We start from the raw sequence: 12,935 nt of genomic DNA, 5'->3' as shown, positions 1-12,935 counted from the left end.
AAACAAGGAAATTATCTTTAGTTTCTCCTTAATACTTTGAGAAGATCTGGAAATGAGAGTTAGATTCTACTTCTAATTTGGAGGCAGAGTGGGAAACCTTAAGTCAATGGAAAAATTCAGATTAAAACTACCACTTAATTCCTTTAAAAACTATTCACTTCAGGGCTTCCCTGGTGGCGCAGTGGTTGAGCGTCCGCCTGCCGATGCAGAGGACACAGGTTCGTGCCCCAGTCCGGGAAGATCCCACATGCCGCGGAGTGGCTGGGCCTGTGAGCCATGGCCGCTGAGCCTGTGCTCCGCAACGGGAGAGGCCACAACAGTGAGAGGCTCGCGTACCGCAAAAACAAAAACAAAAAAAACTATTCACTTCACCCTAAAAATAGAATTGTTTTAATGTTAAAATAAAAATACAATGTTTATAACACCCCTTTATAAGATAATTTATTTATGACTAAATTATTAGAGAATTATTTTTTCAAGTGACTTCCATAAGTGAAATTACTGAAGCTTTACTATTATTCATGACCTCTCAAACAGACTAGAAAACTTAAAGAATGTCATAATAGTTTTCTATTCAATCTCTAACCATAGTTTGATGGAAACTTTAAGATGGAAAATAGAGCACTTAGAATCTATTTATTTTAGAATTATAATTCAGGATAAGAAAAAGAGTGGGCTCAATATCAGTCATTAAATGTAAGTGAGCAATATGAATGCTTCTCTCTTAAATTAGAAGTATGTTTTATTCTGATCCAATAGAAAAATAGTATATATAAAATACTTTCAGGGCAAACTTCCAATATCCACATACATCCCAACAAATAACATATATTCCAACAAATAACATCATTTCTTTCCATGTAACTAAGACTATAGTGGCAGGACCAAAAGGTATATATATGAGAATAAAACAAATACTAAAACCAGAAGTAGGAAAATTTATTTTTATAAGATAGAAAAATAGCATTATGTATCGAAAAAACAGAGCTCCTGAAACACTTCCACCAATGATTCTAAAAGCTAGCTAGACAAAATAACATAGAATATATTTTTTGAATGCAAGTTTCTCCACATACATTTTGAATTTGGTTTTGTGAGGAAAATACTACAGATAATTAAGTTATTTCTGTTACATTTAATATATACTAGAGCTATCATTTAGCCATCTAAGTTGACCATTAATAAAGGCCAAATTATCAATTAATTACCAACACAGCATTATAATTATACATATGTATTATAATTATACAAATGCATAATACACATTTTTCACTAAAGCTTTGCTTCTTAATCTAGAAGCTAAATACCTATGGCCTTGAACAGTTAAATATAATGACAAATTCAAGGACACTTTTATGTTTATTTAACAAGACAAAAATATGTGAATATACATGGAACTGCATAAATTTTTAGTCACTGATATATTTTACTGATACATGTAGAAGGTAACTCACTAACTTAAGAACATCAGCTGTTATGATACCTATTAAGTTTTTACTATGAAGGAAAAAAGGTCATGTATTATCACCTTGAAATAACATGAATCAAAACTTTTTCATAAATCAAAACATATATCAAAACTTTAAAACTATAATCTCTAATTTTTAATTAAAAAAAGATTTTGCATTTATATTTCCAAACCTTTAGACAAAACTAAATCTGGTCTCATCCTTTCTTTCAATTCTTTTTTATGCGGGGGGTGGGCCGGAGCACAAGGTAGTGCGGGCACTTTTGCTGGGCGTTTTCTTTTTTGTTTTTTTGTTTGACAGCGCCATGCAGCTTGTGGGGTCTTAGTTCCCCAGCCAAGGATTGAACCCAGGCCCCCAGCAGTGGAAGCGTGGAGTCTTAACCACTGGACTGCCAGGGAATTTCCCTTTCTATCAATTCTTTCTCGCTACCTAGTTACTCCTTCCATGTATCTGTAAGAAAACGAAACTAGAGTCCTTATGTTCCACAAACCCATCACACTAGTGCTAATCCATTCTGCTGGCTCAAAAACTTGTTGTTCCCTTCACTGCCTAGAGAAATTCCCCTCTATCATTCAACACTTACCTCCGATAACTTCTCTTCTATAAAGTTTTCTTTAGTTCCCCTAGATTATGGGTTGGCTGTCCTGCACTGTCAGAAATTTTTAATTTGTGCTTCTTTCCTAAGTTACATTGAATGTTCCTTAAGATGAGGATCTTTCTTAATCCTTTCTGAGCATAGCACAGAACCTGAGGTAGGCCCTTAACAAATATCTTTGAAAAGAGAAAAAGGGGGGAGGGGGAAAGAAGAAGATATAAAGAAAAAGAAAGTAGTTAACAACTAATAATAACTCTACCTTTTTTGGGAAAACTATTGGAAGCACAAATTCTGTGTGGTTAGAACTCTATAAACTATCATCAACATAAATCAGATATTAGAATACTTCCAAATATAGTATTTAAATATCTGATACCTGAGAAGGTACATAGGCGTTACATAAAAATCTGCCTTTATTACTGCTAATCTTCAGGAAAATAAAAGTTCAGTTATTATTAAATGATAATATCAGTGAGATTTAGTTTGGTTTTAAGAAAACTTGTATCATTAGAGTGAACAGCTTGCTAATTAAAGAATAAAGCTTATAGAGAAGGAAAGAAAATCATATGGTTATCAAGGAAGGATTTTAAAGCAAAATCCAACATTTATTTGGGCAACTGTTTCCCAGTAATAAACTGCTACTCACTAATGGGGTCAAAGATACTAGATGGCTCTCCAGAGGCCCTTTTCTAGTCAAAGGGCTTTCAAAATAAAATGGGGATGGAATAAGAGGCTAGGGAACTGTTCCTTCATGCACCAAATGCATTCTCAGAGTACTAACATCTGTTTCAGTTTACATACTTTAAGTATGACTTTACACATGGAAATTAAACTTAGGCAACATGCTTAAGAAGCCTGTCTGCAAAAGAACTACACATACCATTAACAGCTGGAATTTGATTAGGTTCACATTCTACACAACATAACAATCTGTGAGCCACCAATGACCCCCATCTCAAAACCCAAATGTCAAAGAACAGCTTCTAATGCTCATGAAATTTTTAGAGTATAGAGGGATAAGACAGTGAAGGAAGAGGAATCTGATTCCAAAACAATATACAGGAGTTCTAGAACTTAAAGACATCTTTTGTAAAAACAGACAAGTAAAGATGCAAAGATCTTTTTGAATGTTTCTATACTAAGAAATTCTCATTCTATAACACTCTACTAAGTTTAATTATTAGTTAGATATTTAAAAATATTTTTCAATGTGCTAATATGATAATTATAATTTCTGGTAGACTGAAGTACAATATAACACAAAAGCTACAAAAATAATGATGCACCTTTGGTGCCACCATGTGGTATATCTGTATTTTTGCAGTCATAGTTGTGTTTTTTTTTTTTTTGCGGTACACGCGCCTCTCACTGTTGGGGCCTCTCCCGTCGCGGAGCACAGGCTCCGGACGCGCAGGCTCAGCGGCCATGGCTCACGGGCCCAGCCGCTCCGCGGCACGCGGTACCCCCGCCCCGCGACCCCCCCTCCCCCGGACCGGGGCACAAACCCGCGTCCCCTGCATCGGCAGGCGGACTCCCAACCACTGCGCCACCAGGGAAGCCCAGTCATAGTTTTTTTTAAATAATGGTTTTCATACCTAGTTCTGAAGTCGTCATCATCAGCTCAGATGTCTGGCATGCAAATACTATTAAATACTTTAGGAATATAGGGTCTGTTCCCAGATAATTTACATACTAATAAATCATCAACCAGTAAATGGTAATTAGGAACCCACAATGCACGAAACATTGCATTATGATACCTTGAAGACCAATATACCATCTTGCTCTCGAAGAGCATACATCTGTAAACACGAAAACACAGACAAATCAATATTAACAGGAAACAACTCAAGCTATTATACAATTAAATCGCAATAAGTGGTAAAGAAAAGTTTAAGTGCTCTGACTGGAAACTAGGAAGGTAAATGAGAATGTTCATGGAAGAGAATTGAGAAGGTTTGAAGCTCTTGGAAAGGATTTAGATATTCAGAATGAAAATAAGAGGGCATTTCAGGTAGAAGCAACATTAAATAAAGGTAAAGATCTAGAATCATCATGGAATGCTAGGCGGACCACACCCACAGTAAGGTTCACAGAGGTGAGAAAAATAAGCTAGATAAGAAAAAGTTAGGACAATTTGTGTCAGTCCTTCATTGCCAGATCCAGAAGCCTAGATTTTAGCCTATGGGTCATAGGGAATCATTGATTCAAAATATCATGCTTTTATTTCCCACTGTAGATATAATCCCTCTGCCACGTGAATGTCTATGAGTTTATACAAAAATAATTTATTTCCCAAATTGGGAATAATCTAACAGCTCAGATCCTTTAATCCCTCACTCTGAGTAGGTAATAATTTGTGGTTACAGAGCCCTGAAATCAAAGTCAACCAGGAAATCACCCCAGAGGGAAAAAATTAATAAATAAATATTAAAAAGGAGGATGACTGGGCCCAAGGAGATGTGAAACCTTCTTCCTAATATTTTACTGAGATCTGTTCTGAGAGGATGGGTGTGCATTGCAGGGGAGGAAAAGAATTTTAACAAAGAAGAAAGGAGAAGAAATTTAGGCTCATAGGCCCCTTTCAAAGCGAAGTGTAATGTAGTGTGTATTGGGGAGGACCAGAGGCAGGCAAAGGAATGAAGGACTAGGACAATTGCTAGGTGACACTTAGATGTCCAGGTAAAAATAAAAACTCCAGCAGTGGGTCACTTTGATTCAAATTGTTGATGTAAAAATCAAAAGAAAAAATAGAAAATTTTTTATATTATATATTATTGGATGCTACACTGATTTGTTCTTTAAAACGTAATTACAGAGCACCATGAAGAGTAAAAGATCTCCAGGCAGGGAGATTCAAATCTCCTGAATCTTCACATGTGAGAAATCACGGGGAAAACTTGGGGTCTTTGTTTATGCTGTCCATTCTGCCTGGAATGTCCTTTTCAGAATCTCTTTACATGGCTTACTTCTATTCATCCTTTAAGAATTAGGTGAATCATCACCTCCTTCAAAAATGCAGGCCAGGTTAGGGGGCCTTTTGTAAACCCACATCACCATGTATATACCTAATCAATTTGCACTTGCTTTCACCATAACATAATGATCACTTTTGTGTCCATATTCCTCAATATAAGATCCTCTCTGATGTACCATGTACCATGTCTTAACTCATCTTTATATCCCCAGGAACCAGGACATTGTCTTATAGTAACTATTCAATGCTTGTTGAATTAGGAAGCAAAATGTGTTATTAAAAAGATAAAATTACACACCTATCAGAATGGCCAAAATCCAGAACACTGACAACAAAAAATTCTGGCAAGGATGTGGAGCAACAGGAATTCTCATACATTGCTGGTAGGGTTGCAAATTAGTACAGCCCTTTTCGAAACAATTTGGAGGTTTCTTACAAAATTAAACATACTCTTACCATACAATCCAGTAATAGCACTCCCTGGTATTTACCCAAAGCAGTTGAAAACTTAACATCTACACAGAAACCTATACATGGATGTAATAGCAGCTTTATTCATAACTGCCAAAACTTCAATGCAAACAAGATGTCACATCCTCATCAAGTGAATGAATACATAAACTGTGGTATATCCAGATAATGGAATATTATTATTCAGCACTAAAAAGAAATGAGCTATCAGGCTATGAAAAGACATGAAGGAAACTTACACGAATATCACTAAGTGAATAAATAAATAAACTGTGGTATATCCAGATAATGGAATATTATTATTCAGCACTAAAAAGAAATGAGCTATCACGCTATGAAAAGACATGAAGGAAACTTACACGAATATCACTAAGTGAAAGAAGCCAATCTGAAAAGGCTACATATTGTATGATTGCAACTATATAACATCCTAGAAAAGACAAAACTAGGGATGGAGACAATAAGAAAATCAGTGGTTTCCAGGAGTGGGAGTTGAAGAGGAAAGATGAATAGGCAGAGCACAGAGGATTTTTAGGGCAGTGAAAATATTCTGTATGATATTATAATGCTGGATATATGTCATTATATGTTTGTTCAAGCCCATAGAATGTACAATACTAAGAGTGAACCCTTAGGTAAGCTAGGACCTTGCGTGATTATGATGTGGCAATGTAGGTTCATCCTTGGTGAATATCTTCCCATCTACACTGTGAGAACCTGGCAGGGTTCCTGGAGATAAAACATATGAAAGTGTGGGGACACTCATGCAGCTAGGCCCCCTTGGAATTTTTAACTATCAAAGTTGTCCACACTGAGCCTCCAATAATTTGTCAATTATAGCTTAAGTTTTCTTTCCCAAGTACTGCTCCAGCAATGGCACTCTGCACTTGGGCATCTGCTCTGATATGCTGTGATTCTATCTGCCTGTCTCCAGTTTGGGGAGCAGGGGCAGTGCTTTTCCTTGTGACCTCAATTATTTGATAGACCTAAGAATTGTTAATTTTCAGTTGTTTTTTTCTTTCTTTTTTCTTGTTGTGAGTGTGAGAGTAATGATTTCCAAGTTCCATACAAGCTAGACCAGAATTGTGACTACTGTGATAAACCAGAAGGGACCCTATATGACTTTTGACACTAGACCACAAGACACTCTCTGAGGAATGTCAGCCACCACGTAAAAATTCCAACTACCCTGGGCTTCCCTGGTGGCGCAGTGGTTGAGAGTCCGCCTGCCGATGCAGGGGACACGGGTTCGTACCCCGGTCCGGGAAGATCCCACACGCCGCGGAGCGGCTGGGCCCGTGAGCCACGGCCGCTGAGCCTGCGCGTCCGGAGCCTGTGCTCCGCAACGGGAGAGGCCACAACAGTGAGAGGCCCGCGTGCCGCAAAAAAAAAAAAAAAAAAAAAAAAAAATTCCAACTACCCTAAGGCTGCTATGTCAGAGACGCCAGGTTTCGGTGCCCTGGTTGATAACCCCAAGTACGCTTGCAGCAAACAGTCAGCATCGACTTCTGACCATAAGTGCGCCATTTTGGATGTCCAGTCAAGTCAAGCCTTCAGATGACTGCAGTCCAGCCAACATGAAAAATCCCATACAACCATCTCAACTGACACAGAAAAGTCACTTGACAAAATACAACATCCTTTCACGATTAAAACACTCAGAAAACTAGGAAGAGAAGGGAATTTCCTCAACATGATAAAGGGGACATATGAAAAATTCACAGCTAACATCATACTTAATAGTGAAAGATTGAACACTCTCCTCCCAAGATCAGGAATAAGACGAGTATGCCTGCTTTTACCACTGCTATTCACCATTGTACTGGAAGTTCTACCCAGATCAATTAGGCAAAAAAAAGAAAAGAAAGAAATAAAAGGCATCCAAATTGGAAAAGAAGAAGTAGTATCTATTCACAGCTGACATGATCTGACATATAAAAAACCCTAAAGCATACAAAACAGAAAACTATTAGAGCTAGTAAATGAATTCAGCAAAGTTGCAGGATACAAGATCAACACACAAAGATCAGTTTTATATCTATACACTAATAATTGTGGGGATGGAGGGAGAAGTAAATACTTAATGGTAAACGATTTCCTTTGGGGTGATGAAAATGTCCTGGAACTAGATAGCGTGGTGGTTGCACAACATTGTGAATGTACTAAATGTTACTAATAAAAAAATTTGTTATGTGTTTTTCACCACAATTTAAAAAAAAAAAACAAAAACTGATGTCCAGGTTACATTGCAGACCAATTACGTCAGAATTTCTGAAGATAGGACCGGACCAGGTTTCATTATTTTCTAAAGCACACCAGGTGGTTCCTATGTGTAGCTAAAGTTAACTACAGCTTTATATATATTAAGGAGAATTTAGTAAAAGGTTGGTATGAATAGCTAGAATATCCTTGGGGATATAACTAGCATAAAATATTTATTAAGGCCAGGTACTTAAAAGTATAGTGTTTTGTATGAGTTGATTTTTATGTTGGTAGGACTTGCGAGTCTACTTAATGGCTTATTTTGCACAGTTGTCATTAAATTGTGGAACTTTTTTTAGCTTTATGAAGCTATGCCTTATTGCCTAGCCTCTCAGATTGAAATCTGAAAGTTCAATAACAATTTTTAATTTTTGAGATATCATTTTAATAATCTGAGAAAAAAATGACCACCAAAGAAAACCGTAAGTTCTCTTTTGCAGTGTTACTTCCCAATTATATTACACCCTCAATCTGTACAAAACAAAATAATACTATCCATGTTTCCAGTCTTCACGAACACCCTCCTTCTCCCTTCCTAGCTTACCATTGACCAGAAGCCTTACCAATAACAAAATAATCAGTTAACATATATTTTTATTAAATGTATATCTACATACGTTTTATGCATTCCTGACATACCTAACTTTCTCTTAATTTTTTCAATATTTTTAGGCAATTCAGTGCATCTGTTTTTTCAAATTGTCACAAACCTCCAAAAAAATTTTCCAACATGTTTATTGAAAAACATCTGCATATAAGTGGACCCACAGTTCAAACCTGTGTTGTTCAAGAGTCAACTGTATAAAACTCTTCATATAAAACATAGGAGAATATTTTCATAAACTTGGAATACATAAAGTGTTTTCAGATACAATAACAAAAGCATGATCCATAAAAGAAAAAAAGTGATAACTGTACTTCATCAAAATTTAAGACTTCAGTTCTGTGAAAAACACTATCAGAAGAATGAAAAGACAAGCCACAATCTAGGAGAAAATATTTATAATTCACATATCTGACAAAGGAATTGTGTCCAAAATATATAAAGAAATCTCCAACTCAACAATAAGAAAACAACCAACCAAGAAAACAATGGATAAAATATTTGAAGACATTGCACCAAAGAAGATATACAGATAGGAAATGAACACATGAAAAGATGCCCAACACTGTTAATCATTAGTGAAATAAAAATTAAAACAATGAAATCCCACTATAAACTTATTACAGTGGGTAAAATTAAAAATACTGACAACACCAAGTGCTGACAAGGATGTGACGCAACTAAAACTTTCAAAATTTACTGATTAGAATGCAAAATGGTACAAAACTGGAAAAACAGTCTGGCAGTCTCTTAAAAATTTAAACATATTATTTGACCCAGCAATCCCACTTATTGGTATTTATCCTAGAGAAATGAAAACTTATGTTCCCACAAAACCCTACAAATTACTGTTTAAACAGTATTATTCATAAGTTCCAAAACTGGGGGAAAAAACTAAACATCCTTCAACAAATAAACAAATTGCGGAATATTCATATAATAGAATACCACCCAGCAATAAAAATGAGAAAACCAATGATCTATATAACATGAATTTCAAGTACATTACGCTAAGTGAAAGAAGCTAGATTCAAAAGGTTACATACTATATAATACCATTTATACAACTTTCTGGAAAAGGCAAACTACAGGGACAGAGAACAGATTAGTAGTTGCCCAGTGTGATAGTTAATTTTATGTGTCAACTTAACGGGTCACAGGGTGCCCAGATATTTGGCTAACCATTATTTCTAGGTTTGTCTGTAAAGGTATTTTCAGATGAGATTAGCATTGGAATCTGTGGACTCAATAAGGACCCAGTAAAGCAAATTGCTCTCCCCAGTGTGGGTGGGCATCATTCAGGGCCCATTAATAGCCTAAGTAGAACAAAAGGAAGAGGAATAGAGAATTCGTTGCTTCTCTACCTGACTGCTCAGCTGGTACGTCATTCTTCTCCTGTACTTAGACTGGATTTACACCATCAGCTCCCCTGGTTCTCAGGCCGTCAGACTCAGACTGAATTACACCACAGGCTTTCCAGGGTGTCCAACCTGTAGACTGCACATTGTAGGACTTTTCAGCCTCCATAATTGAGTGCACCAATTCCTTTTAATAAACAAACAAATAAATAAATTCTATTGGTTATGTTTTTCTGGAGAACCGTGACTAACAGACTTTGGTCCCAAGAAAGGGGTGCTGCTGTAACTAACAAATACCTAAAAATATGGAAGCAGCCTTGGAACTGGATAAAGGTAGAGGCTGGAAAAGTTTTAAAGTGTGTGCTACGAAAAGTCAGTACTTTCATGAAGGGACTTTTAAAGATGATTCTGGTGAGGACGCAGAAAGAAAAGAGGAGAGCTGAAGAAAACCAAAGACCTGTCAAAGATGCTCAACTCAATAAATGAACCAAACTTCCCTTGCTCTCTTCTACAAAACGCTTAGGGAAGTATCTGAAACCATGTACAGAGAGTATCTAGCCACCTCTATCACCCTCAGTATTCTATTACTTCTTTCCAGTCCTCCAAACACTTTAGAAAATTTTGCTTTTATTTTAGTGTTTGCAGGCCAATCAACAAAGACTGTTGTATGATATATGAATGCCAGTATATGAAAAGAAATATTAGACTTAAGAAGCAGAATTCATTATACTTAACAATTCTTGAAAAAGTGACTCCACATTACACTCTTAATTTTAAACAGTGAACTCCTCACCCTTGCTACCTTTCAATCGTTGTTCATTGATGCAGTATGTATAGGCAACTTCATTTGCCTTACACCATTTCATCAGTCCTTTTCCCTCCTGATTTCTTCTTAAGAAATCATACTCTCTTATAATACTCCCTCCTCTTATGGATTTTCCCAAAATTTTAAATAGTTCCCTTTTTTTGGCTGCCATTAGTCATTCCTCTTGGTTTTCCCAGTAACACATATCTCTATTCCACAAAACATACTCTCAAAATAAAAAATGCAGGGCTTCCCTGGTGGCGCAGTGGTTGAGAGTCCACCTGCCGATGCGGGGGACACGGGTTCATGTCCCGGTCCGGGAAGACCCCACATGCCGCGGAGCGGCTGGGCCTGTGAGCCATGGCCGCTGAGCCTGCGCGTCCGGAGCCTGTGCTCCGCAACGGGAGAGGCCACAACAGTGACAGGCCCGTGTACCACAAAAAATAAAACAATAAAAAATGCAAATATCCTTTAACCCCACAATACCTATTCTAGGAATCTCTCCTACAGCAACACTGTCACAAATTTATGTGTCCTGTAGCACTATGTGCCACTTTTTAAAAAATGGAAATGACTAAATGTCCACCTTTGAGAGTATGACTTAATCAATTATGGCACATTTACTCTATGAAATACTATGCAGTTATCAAAAAGGAGATTAAAAATATGTATACACTGCAGTGAAAGCATATAGAGAGGGGAAAAAAGAATACATGGTGCCTTGCATTGCACTGCAGAATAATGTTAAGGTGTATGTATGCCTAGAAAAATATCAGGAAGCATATACACCAAACTTTTAATGGTGGAGAGATACTCATAGGGTATAGGATCTACCGAGACCATTCTATTTCTGCATTGAATTATTTTATATCAAATTTGTATTAACATTGAATTGTTAAAATATCATCTTTTAACCTACACGACCTTAACAAATATATATTCATCAGGTTAAGCCTAAACCTCCTCAGAGAAAACTATTCTCTCTTATATTACTGTTTTATTTTCTTCGGCACACAATCTCTGATCATCTCGTTTGTTAAACGTCTCTCTCCCATAGAAGGTAACAGGGCAGCAGTCACGTCTGTCTTGCATTGTGTCTCACATATAGAAGGCTCTCAATAATTATTTGCCTCCAGAAACACTGAAGGGATGTGGTAATTTTCTACACAATCAAGGCAGATCTCCTGTTCTTGTTAAAGTTAACCTGTCACTGGCTCTTTACCCTTAGGAGTGTTACAGAGCCAGCACAGAGGGGATTGGTGGAAGGAAGGAAGGAAGGGAGGAAGGGAGGGAGGAAGATAAGCACCCGCTAATATACAGGGGCCACGAAAATGACACACATAAGTTTATAAAAAGGAATGGAGATGGAGACATAAACTTTCTCAGAGTTCAGGACTTCGGTCGACTAATTACGGAAGCTAAAACCACGGCAACACGCACAAAACAGTAGCAAACCAGGGAGCAGCGGCCCTGGAACTTGGCCAGGGTAGAGTGCAATGTCAGATCGGCCAAGAAGGTCCAATGAACCAGGGAGAGAAATAGAAACCAGAATCCCGGAGTAAGAGCCAGGTGTCCAAAGGAAAAAGCAAACCTCTTGGAGCTGTGAAGATTCTGTAGGAACGTATGCTCTGCTCAGAGGAACAGAACAAAGTGACAGCCAACGAGAGGAGCTAACAGCTGTGTAAAAACAGAACGCTACCTTCCCAACCAAGAACTCAATTGCGCGACCAGGAATGCTGTTGGCGCAAAACGCTGGCGTCATCTCGCAGCTCCTGAATCAAAGTTAAGAGAAAGGTGAAGCCTGGCGGGATAAGGGAAAGGACTGGCGGTCATCTGACACACTTCGGGCCACCTTTCCCTTCCGGCGTAAGAAACTTTAGAGTCAGATTAACAAGTCCGGAGAGAAATTTATCTTTTCTAAATAAAAGTTTAGAGGGATCTAATATAAATGCATTCTATGTTTCGCTCTTTCCTTTTTTCACATGTCCTAATTTGACGTTGCCCAAACCAAAGATGGCCGCTCAGGCGCTGGGTCTTACCATTGAGAACTACCATAGAGACGGAGGCCTAGAGGAGCCCTGCGAGGATGGGGTCTGTGGGCTGGGGAAAACGCCCTATCAACCGGCTTCCGTCGGGGCAGCTCGGGGCGGGGCCGGCGCCAGCGAGTCCTTGCGCTTGCGCGAAGATGGTGGAGGAGGAGAGTCTCCGCGTGGTTCGTTGTGGCGGCAGCGAGTTGAACTTCAGGAGAGCGGTGTTCTCTGCAGATTCTAAGTAAGAGGCCACCACGCGTTGCAGGCCCAGCTGAGGGGCGTGAGTCCCCGGGGGATGGAGAGAAAGAACTGTCGGGCGCGTCTGGACAAACCAGCAGGCGGTTCTGGGCTCGGGGAAGGGTCG

At 38.2% G+C, this 12,935-nt stretch overlaps 1 protein-coding gene and 1 long non-coding RNA gene across 5 annotated transcripts in view; one reads left to right on the top strand and one right to left on the bottom strand.

Moving 5' to 3' along the window:
- The window catches only part of LOC137226418 (uncharacterized), a 186,938-nt gene extending 174,380 nt beyond the window's left edge, over nucleotides 1-12,558 (bottom strand). The window contains exons 1-2 of one of the 3 annotated variants that reach the window (XR_010944345.1): nucleotides 12,241-12,558; nucleotides 9,743-9,923 (exon numbers count right to left, since the gene is read on the bottom strand). This is a non-coding gene — a long non-coding RNA (uncharacterized lncRNA). The remainder of the gene's footprint in view (nucleotides 1-9,742; nucleotides 9,924-12,240) is intronic. The other 2 variants (XR_010944346.1, XR_010944344.1) reach the window with 2 other exon arrangements.
- A 99-nt stretch (nucleotides 12,559-12,657) lies between these two features.
- WDR75 (WD repeat domain 75) overlaps nucleotides 12,658-12,935 on the top strand; it is a 41,171-nt gene continuing 40,893 nt past the window's right edge. For both annotated transcript variants that reach the window (XM_067741229.1, XM_067741230.1), the window contains exon 1: nucleotides 12,658-12,812. In XM_067741229.1, coding sequence (XP_067597330.1) covers nucleotides 12,727-12,812 — 86 coding nt within the window. In that variant the 5' untranslated portion in view covers nucleotides 12,658-12,726. The remainder of the gene's footprint in view (nucleotides 12,813-12,935) is intronic.

The sequence above is a fragment of the Pseudorca crassidens genome, chromosome 6 (assembly GCF_039906515.1).
Source record: "Pseudorca crassidens isolate mPseCra1 chromosome 6, mPseCra1.hap1, whole genome shotgun sequence".
Taxonomy (NCBI): Eukaryota; Metazoa; Chordata; class Mammalia; order Artiodactyla; family Delphinidae; genus Pseudorca; species Pseudorca crassidens.
The sequence above is the reverse complement of the archived record's forward strand: the minus strand, read 5'-3'. Positions and strand labels throughout refer to the sequence as shown.